This window comes from Sebastes umbrosus, chromosome 12 (genome assembly GCF_015220745.1).
Source record: "Sebastes umbrosus isolate fSebUmb1 chromosome 12, fSebUmb1.pri, whole genome shotgun sequence".
Classification (NCBI taxonomy): Eukaryota; Metazoa; Chordata; class Actinopteri; order Perciformes; family Sebastidae; genus Sebastes; species Sebastes umbrosus.
The window spans coordinates 5,814,603-5,823,932 of NC_051280.1; the positions used below are offsets into that span (position 1 = coordinate 5,814,603).

The 9,330-nt window shown below is 41.7% G+C and overlaps 1 protein-coding gene across 1 annotated transcript; it reads right to left on the reverse strand.

Annotated features, from left to right (window-relative positions):
• Positions 1-493: 493 nt before the first annotated feature.
• Positions 494-6,953, reverse strand: LOC119497835 (proenkephalin-A-like). Its single transcript, XM_037786243.1, has 3 exons — positions 6,521-6,953; positions 5,831-5,980; positions 494-1,361 (listed from the first exon to the last, which is right to left on the reverse strand). The coding sequence occupies exons 2-3, from the start codon at positions 5,975-5,977 to the stop codon at positions 762-764; spliced, it is 747 nt and encodes a 248-aa protein (XP_037642171.1). The 5' UTR covers positions 5,978-5,980; positions 6,521-6,953; the 3' UTR covers positions 494-761.
• Between the last annotated feature and the right edge of the window lie 2,377 nt (positions 6,954-9,330).

Consider the following 9,330-nt stretch of genomic DNA (forward strand, 5'->3'; position numbering starts at 1 on the left):
ATGCTCTTTGCTATTGTCTGGAGTGGTTTTGTGTGTCCATGAGTGTGTGCGTATGAATATGTTGAGGTGTAAAGTCTCTATTATAACATCAATCCATGATAAGGCAGTAAAGATATGTGTGCACCTCAGTAAAGATGGAAATACAACATGATCTGTCATTAAGGATCAGATCTACTATCAGTTCAGGTCAGGTGTTATGTCCAACTCTAACCCTAATAACTCAATCATTATAACACAAAAATAATGTAACAGGTCTTTGCATCTCTATGAAATTGTATGTATTTACATAACATTTCTATTGCTTTTGTTATAGTAGCAGTTTTATGGAAAGCAACCCCAGTTTCATAATGTTATATGTTGTTTTGATATACTTGCACAGCAAATATCTGCATATTTTATAAGAGCTCTTGACTATTGTTCTGAAATATAGACCCTTTCACACACACAGTTTGAACACGGTAAGTTTTTTTGAAATCACACTCGACCAACACGCCTCGATCAACAGATTGATTTAATAAATAATATCATCGGGAGAACCAAAAACAGAACAAAATATGATTTGTGTACATCTGAACAACATATGTTTATCTTTTTTTATCATTACAGGAGCAGTTGAACCAATGAAGTAGGCAGCAGCACGTTATACAAAGCGAGGGGGTGGGGGGGGGATTCAAACACCAGCAAGTCCAGATTACAAGGTGACTGGTTGAAGAGAGGGGTTTGGAGGGATGGGGGGAGTGAAGGGTCATAACTGTGACGTCCTAGTCCATGAACCCCCCGTACCTCTTCTGTAGCTCGCTGCCGTTCTCCCAGGCCCGTTTCAACACCCCCCCGCTCTTGCTGCTGTCCACCAGCCACTCGGGCCTGCCAACGCGCCTCATGAACCCTCCGTAGCGCTTCTTGAGCCCGCGGCCCAGCACCGCCTCCAGCAGATCGCCCTGCGCCACCCCTCCGTCAGCTCGACGCATGAAGCCCCCGTACCTCTTCACCGCCTCGCCTCCCTGACCGTCCCCTTCGCCACCGTGCTCAGCCGCTTCGTTGAGAATCTTTAGGATCTCCAGGCGTATGGTTTCCTCTTCGTCCTGGTTTCCGGGATCCTCCAGAACCCCCTCTGGTGAGGAGGAGCGGCGAGACATGAAGCCGCCGTAGCGCTTCATGAATCCGCCGTACTTCTTGGCCAGCACGTGTTCAGGTGATGTCGCGTCTTCGTCGTCAGCTGTCATGGCGCCCGCCGCTTCCTGTTCCTGCTGTTGACGGGGGTCGGCATTCAGAGGAATGTGGTTTTCCTCCTCCAACAAGAAGTCCCGGCACAGGCGGAGCTTCTGACTGTCCAACCCGCCCTCGCACTCAAGTGAGCATGTCTGGAAAAAATCAGAATGATCGTTATGACTTTTCATTATCGATCTTATCAATATAATGTTTTAACATGCTGCCATGCTTCCATTGAAATATCAACAGCTGTATCACTGTGATTGTATTAGGGAAAGAATCTGTTTATTTTCTACATTAAGGTAATTAAGGCACCATAGTTCTGTAAAGATGTTAGAAAATATCAGGGCCGTCAAAGTTAACGCGATAACAACGCGTTAACGCAAATTAGTTTTAACGCTACTACTTTCTTTAACGCATTAATGCAACTTTCAATTTTCGGTAGTATCGGGCTCTTACCCAATGAATCCATCGGTAACAACCATGTCATACTATCTTGTCGCCATGGAGGCTAAATAACGCTCCAAACTTACACTAAATTTTGGCGAGGAAAAACTGTCATGGCCATTTTCAAAAGGGTCCCTTGACCTCTGACCTCAAGATATGTGAATGAAAATGGGTTCTATAGGTACCCACGAGTCTCCCCTTTACAGACATGCCCACTTTATGATAATCACATGCAGTTTGGGGCAAGTCATAGTCAAGTCAGCACACTGACACACTGACAGCTGTTGTTGCCTGTTGGGCTGCAGTTTGCCATGTTATGATTTGAGCATATTTTTTATGCTAAATGCAGTACCTGTGAGGGTTTCTGGACAATATCTTTCATTGTTTTGTGTTGTTAATTGATTTACAATAATACATATTGTAAATCAAATATCATAAATTCACAAATTAATCACAAATTTTTTATCTGTTCAAGCATATTTGTCCACTCCCATGTTGATAATTACTTGACAAATCCCCCTTTAAGGTACATTTTGAATGGATAAAAAGTGGGATTATTTTGCGATTAAAAATTTTAATCGATGAGAAGAAGACTGTCTTTCTTATCCATGTGTGTGTTGAGAATGGAGCTGGAGTCAGGATATATTTAATATAAAGGTGGGCATTGCTATTCACTTTCAAATTATTTTATTCAGTTTAATTTGAAGATTCATTATCCCTGAAGATTTACTGTTGTGTTCTTTCTGTCGCTCGTTCAAATCGTTGAGTTCAGTACAAAAGTAGGTCTGAAAAGGGGACTGTGTATCAGGTTAATAGATCAGCAATCACTCATTTGCAAATTATTTATTGCGTGTTGCTAAGCTTTTAACCAGAAAGTAATATAATAAGTATACATCACGGCTGAGCTTTCAGTCATGAGTGAGGGGTGCTCAACGGATTCGGTCAGTGACTATAGTGACTCAGCATAGTCAGTTCAGTGTTAAATATGAATTAATTCATGTACTGAACATGCAGAGTTTTTGGTTTTAGGAGGCACTACATGTTGAGTATTTCCTATTTATGGAAAGAGTGTGGTAGAAACTGAGAGTGTGGAGTTTTAACGTGTGGGCATTTTTCAAGCAAAAAGAGTCTGATGGAGACACACTATTGAGTTAGCTTATGGGAAATGTAGGATGTCTTTTGAATCTCGACCCATATAGGGACTCAAAGTCAGGATGTGTTGGCCTCTGCTGCTTCATATACTATTCTCTTTAAGTTCCCCAGTTTTATGGAAGACTGACACTACGTATCCTAATATCCCTTTAACACACATGAGATTGACATCGATCTTCTCATGGAAAGAAATGAAAAAAGAAATGATTGAGTTATTTTATTCAGAGGGAAACAGATCCTCCGATAGCTAAATCTTATCAAATGGGGGTCCGTGACCTAATGTGTATCAATTTAGGGGTTCTTGACATGAAGAAGGTCAACAACCGCTGGATTAAACCAAGACAATAAAGCTTGATGAAGTGTTAGTGAAAGAATTGAAATGGAGGCAGAAGCACACAGAGAACGCTCTGCCGTCGCTGTACTCCAAGAACGTGTTCCGATAGAGAAGAACAAAGACGACACAAACGGGTGTTAAGTGTGAAAGAGTCAACGAGGAGAGATTCCAACAGTCAGCAGATGCTTCGGAGAACACAACAGCCTATTTAATCTGTGGTATCCCTCACTTAGTCCCTTAACAATTTAGAAAAACACAATTCAATCTCTCTTGAAACCATCTGTCGCAGCCTGTTCCTCACCCACTGACACAGTATCCTATTCATCTAATGGAGGCCTCCCCTATAAAAGCTGCCCCCCCCCCCACCCCCCACACCGCCACCCACTTATCCCAGTCATCCTGGAACTGTGTGAGTCCATATAACCCCGGTGGCAGAAGTGCAATCAGACTGAAGGCATCTGCTGGGCCCTGGGGGACGGGGGGTTCACACTGCCGGGATAACCTGCTCCCAACCTCACATGTGTCATTGGATTCTACTTATTTGATGGCATGGAGGAGGGATTCTTGCTGAGCTTTCAGTGCCGCCGGCTTATGAAGACAGAATTAATGAAGAGGAAAATTGAATTGAGGACTTATTGGCACCTGAGGGGCAGGGAGGGGGGGTGTGGGCAGCAGCCCCCTCTGGTGGCCGTAATGGGAAGTACACAAGTAGTGATTGAAGGAAAAAGGGGACAGCAATATGGACTGATTTAACGGCTAAATATCTATTTAGATTTCAATTAATATCTTTATCTGTCTTTCTTTCCTCCCCACAATCACAGCTTTCTAAGTGCTGTTGAAATATTTGTGTCAAGAAAACAGGGAACTAAATCCACGTTCTCCGTGTCAGAGAATCTCTATTAATTTTTCTAATGTCTTTTTGAGGACGGAAGCCGTCTTCATTGTTGAAGATAATGGAATTATGACCTATCTATAAATGTATAATTTAGTCCTCTGACACACTGCTGTAATTTGAGAGGATTATGTGCTATAAAGTACTACTAAAATCCATTAATAATGTTTATTTATCCCATTTCTCTTGTTTACAGGTCATATTAGAGTAAATGTAGAGGAGTTCTACCTGAATAGGAGATAAAATAAGAGATTATTGATTGAGATTGTTGGATTATTTGTCAGTATGTTATAATGTTTCAATCAATTTCTATTATTATTACTGCTATTATTACTGCTATTTCTATTATCACTCTATTACATCCACTGCTATTGATTATTATCAGTCCTATTTGTATTACTATTAGAGCTGCTGTGCTGTGATTGTGTTTGCTGTGCATCTCTCTGTCTCTCTCTCTCTCTCTCTCTCTCTCTCTCAGATGTCCGCCCACCCAGAGCCCGGTTCTGACCAAGGTTTCTACCCGTTAAAGTGTTTTTTTCTTGCCATTGTCGCACGAGTGCGTGCTCATGGGGGATCTCTTGTTGGGTCTCTAAATTATAGAGTACGGTCTAGACCTGTTCTTGAGATAACTTCTGTTATGATTTGACGCCATATCAAAATAAACTGAATTGAATGGAAGGACGATTATTTTTATCTGCTCATTATAAATGTCTTTGCATCAATTAAGCAAAAATGTTGATTGTCGCAGGAGGACAAAGGAGAACATTAACCCGGTCACACATCATACGGAGAATGTCACAGAAGAAGTCATGAAACTCGACACATTTGACATAACTTCATGTGAATTTGTTTCAAATTTGAGAAAACACTGAAATGGATTTTAGAGAAATGGATCAAATAGAGAACAGGGAAGTACATACAATGAGAAGGGAAGAATGGAGGAAAGGAAATGGGGGGAAAGCCCTACCGGTTATGAGTATTGGCTTGAAGCCTATAGAACAATATTACCGTGATTACAGCCAGAGACGGGCTGAAGGAGGACGGAGGGATCAAATGGGAAAAGATGATGGGTGAAGAAAGGAATTAAAATTAGAGAGGGAGAGGAGAAGGAGGAGGAGGAGGAAGGAATAAAATAGATAAAAATCATCCCTATAATGAAAGGAGAAGACTGACATATTTGTCGAGGCTGTATCGGTTTGAAATCAACAGGACAATATTATCATGATTAAAGTAAATCTAATAACTGAAGACACAAAATGTGAAAAGAGGAGCGGTGTGCGGAAATGAAAGAGGAAAGGAGAGGAGGAAAGAACAGAGGGATGGGAAGGGAAATAAAGGGAAACAGGTTAGGTGAGGGAACTATACATAGAGGAAAGAATGAAAGGAGTGGAGTGAAAAACAGAAATTGAGGGGTGCGTATGAAAAAAAAAAGATTAAATAAATACCTGGAACTAATTAAATGGCCGCTATGTATTTTCAGAATGACTCTATGTATTTTGCTTAATATATTATAATAGTAGACTTTAAAAGGGAGCTGCCAAGTGCTATTATTAGTTGGATATATCAGCTGATTAAATGATACTTTATGAGGAGGAGAAACCACACAGCTGTTACTCACACCGCTTCACTTTATTTCTTTAGTTTATTTCTGATCAGATTGACCACAGGTAACACAGTCTCTGTAACCTCACTGATTTACTCAGCATTCAATTTTTTTTACCTCTACCTTTGTAATATAGAGAATATGAATATGAATCAACTGTAAACAGTAATAGAGTAATAATAGATCCATTTACCAGGGAGGAGAAACCAGACTGCTGTCCCAGCAGACGGTACACGCACAGGGCGCACTCCTTCCCGCACTCCGTGCCGACCACCAGCGACACGCACGCGCCCAGGACCAGCATCCACAAGCAGCTGCTGTGTGCGCGCGGGGCAGCCATGGACTGGAGGACGGAAACAGAAACATTACAAAGTTAGAACATTATTATTCTCCAGAACCAAAGTAACAGACAGTCATTTAGCAACATCTACTACTAAGGCAAGGCAAGTTTATTTATATAGCACATTTCATACACAAAGGCAATTCAAAGTGCTTTACATATATAAAAGCAAGATAAAAGAGCGCAAAGTGCATACGATAAAAACGAATAAAATAATTTGAAAGTGTAAGTTAAAAAATAAAAAATATATAAAAATAAAAATAACAGGCTGCTGCTGCTGCTGTTGCTGTTACTTCAAAGGCTGCTTCTGCCACTACAGATACTCTGTAAAATAATAATCATTTTAACACATTTGTAAATACTTATGTAGAGAATTATAGGCTACCACGGAAGGTCCTTAAAGTTATTGTTATTAGTCTTAATGACAGCAGTAGTGCTCTAGTAGAAAATCTAACTTTAGTAATTATTAGTAGTAGCTGTAGTAGTAATTATAGTAGTAATAGTTGCATCAATAACAAGTACATGAAGAAGTGTATTTCTTACCTCTGTGGTATTTTAAACGAGATTAAAGCTGTTCAATGCTTTCCTAGTCCGCGCGTGCCCTCGGGGGTACCAGCGGAGTGGGGAACTGTTGAGTGGCGCGAGCCTGGTGCACCCGATATATCTGCGCTCGAGCTCCCTGTGCTGCACGCGGCGGGGGTGGGGGTGCAGAGCAGGTTCACGGTTCAGCCAATCAGCAGACACACCTGTCTCTCACTGACTCCGGGTCGGTTGTTCCGTGAAAAAGTGAAGTCCTACTGGACCGGACCGGACCGGGTGGCTCGCTCCGGGTGTTAGAAGAACCGGTTAGAAGGAGAAACACAAAGAGCCGTTAAAGTGTTGCGGGAGTCCGTTCAAAGTGCTCGGTGGAGTGCTGCTGCGGCTCCGTGGCTCTGCGGCGCGGTTAAAGTATAGTTGGTGCGCTTACGTCACCGGGGATAATGGGGAGGGGGTGGAGGTGGAGGGGTTAATGAGCGTGACGATGTGACGTCGTAGACCCCCTCCCCCCCCCCACCTTTACCACACACACCTCTTTTCTGTCACACATTTTATTGCTTCTCAGGAAGTCTGTGACATGTGATATAATAAATGTCAGTCCACCAGGCAGGTTCTGTGTGGGAATAATATTTCATGTAGGAATTTATGTCTGTAATACTTCTCCTTAACAGAGTTGAATGAACACAGCAGCTCTCTGGTGCGGTCGGGCCGGTAGTATAACAGCTCTGCAGGGTTTGGTTCTCATACGACATGTTGCTTCATGGATTGTTCTTTTATTAAAAATCCGATATGCTGCCCTGACCACATCTAGTCGTTAAGTTTTTATCGTTGTGGTTTTCAGGTTTAATGTCCGATTGGAGATTGTGAAATCATTCATGTGCTATATCGTTTCAGATCACAGTGTGTAAAACATGCAGTGAAACCGACCTACTGTGGGAGGTTTCACATGCCTGCATGGGACATGACTGGAACGAGAGGACATGTGCCCGAGAGGGTCGATAATAGAAAATATTTTCAAGTGTTACGTGGTCAGTAAAGGTCTCATTGTTACCTCCGCCAAGGCTGATGGCCTATAGGAAAGAGGTTATGTTTTCACTGGCGTTGGTCTGTTTGTTTGTTTGTCCGTTAGCAGGATAACTCCAAAAGTCTGTGATGGATTTGAATTAACTTTTTTGGAGGGGTGGTGTGTGGCACAATGAACAATCCATTCGATTTTGGTGGCGATTTCTTTCCTTCAGAGAGGGAGGGGGGGGGGGCTGTAGATTCTGCCTTTTTTCACATTAAATTCGGTGAAATTACAATTGAGTTCGACCACAGCACACTTGGTGATTGTTGGAAAGAGTAACGAAGACGGTTTAGGTGAGTTTTATTTTGTTTCTGTCCAGTTTGAATGAAGTGTTTTACGATGCTCCGCTACTTACAGATGATCTCAACATAAACAAAAATACACGTGGATGATGGCACAAGCTGAACAGAGAGGGGGGGGCAATCGTACTCGGGCACCTTGGCGGAGGTCTACGCTCTCCGAGTGCCATTCTAGTTTTTACTGCTATCTATTAGTATAAATTAGGGCTGTCAATCAATTAAAATATTTAATCGTGATTAATCACAAATGAATCGCACATTTGTTATTTGTTCAAAATGTACATAAAGCAGCAGTGGGTAGAAATGGAACAAATATGATTTTAAAAAGTTTTTTTTTTAAAACGGTCACTATTTCCTGACAGTAGTGCATGAGACATCAGGCAACAGGTAATCTGAAAAAAAAAATGTGTCTCTGTGTCCTCCGTTGTCCTCCAATGTCCTCCGGTGTCCTCCGGTGCTCCTAATTGCATCTGCAAGATTTCCCAGACTGGAGGAAAAACAAGCAGTCAAAGCTGATCTGGAGCCTTGCCGTCCCTGAGCAGCTGTCAGTCACCACGAACCTCGACCAAACGGTCAAACTAGGCAGCGCTGATCAAATATGAATCAATATTCTGTTACTGTAATGTCTATTTCTCTCCTCAAATGTTTTCAGAAACATCTTGTAGTGTACTGTTTAGCTGTAAAATAAGAAACGAAATGACCTGTGATTGGCCAAGGCTCCCTTCACCGGCTAGATTTTTTAAAGCCTGAAAACAGAGCCATGAGGAGGTGCAGAAGTCTAGTTTTCTCTCAGAACACTTGAATTACAATATGCTGAAAGGTTATTATGAAAATTTTGCCCAACGATGCCAAAAACATGCTGCCTACTGCAGGTTTACAGGGAGATTTGTCAAGTATTTAATACTCTTATCAACATGGGAGGGGGCAAATATGCTGCTTTATGCAAATATATGTATATATTTATTATTGTAAATCAATTAACAACACAAAACAATGACAAATATTGTCCAGAAACCCTCACAGGTACTCTATTTAGCGTAAAGCTGTCAGTGTGTCAGTGTGCTGACTTGACTATGACTAACCCCAAACTGCATGTGATTATCATAAAGTGTGCATGTCTGTAAAGGGGAGACTCGTGGGTACCCAGAGAACCCATTTACATTCACATATCTGGAGGTCAGAGGTCAAGGGACCCCTTTGAATATAGCCATGACAGTTTTTCCTCGCCAAAATTTGGAGCGTTATTTAGCCATCCTGTGTGTGAATGGATGAATGCTGACAGTGATAGTGTTAAGCGCTTTGAGTGATCAGAAGACTACAAGTCTATATAAATACAAGTCCATTTACCATTTAACCAGTAACTACAAAAAGTTTCCTCCATTGAGGGAGGCATAGCAGAAAAAAATCAAATGGAATAATAGAAATGTACATAAATCATAATAGTTCTTTAG

Coding starts and splice junctions, on each gene's coding strand:
- LOC119497835 (XM_037786243.1), bottom strand. CDS start 5,977: ATGGCTGCCCCGCGCGCACACAGCAGCTGCTTGTGGATGCTGGTCCTG. Junction 1,362..5,830: donor AGTCTGGTTTCTCCTCCCTG/GTAAATGGATCT, acceptor GATTTTTTCCAG/ACATGCTCACTTGAGTGCGA.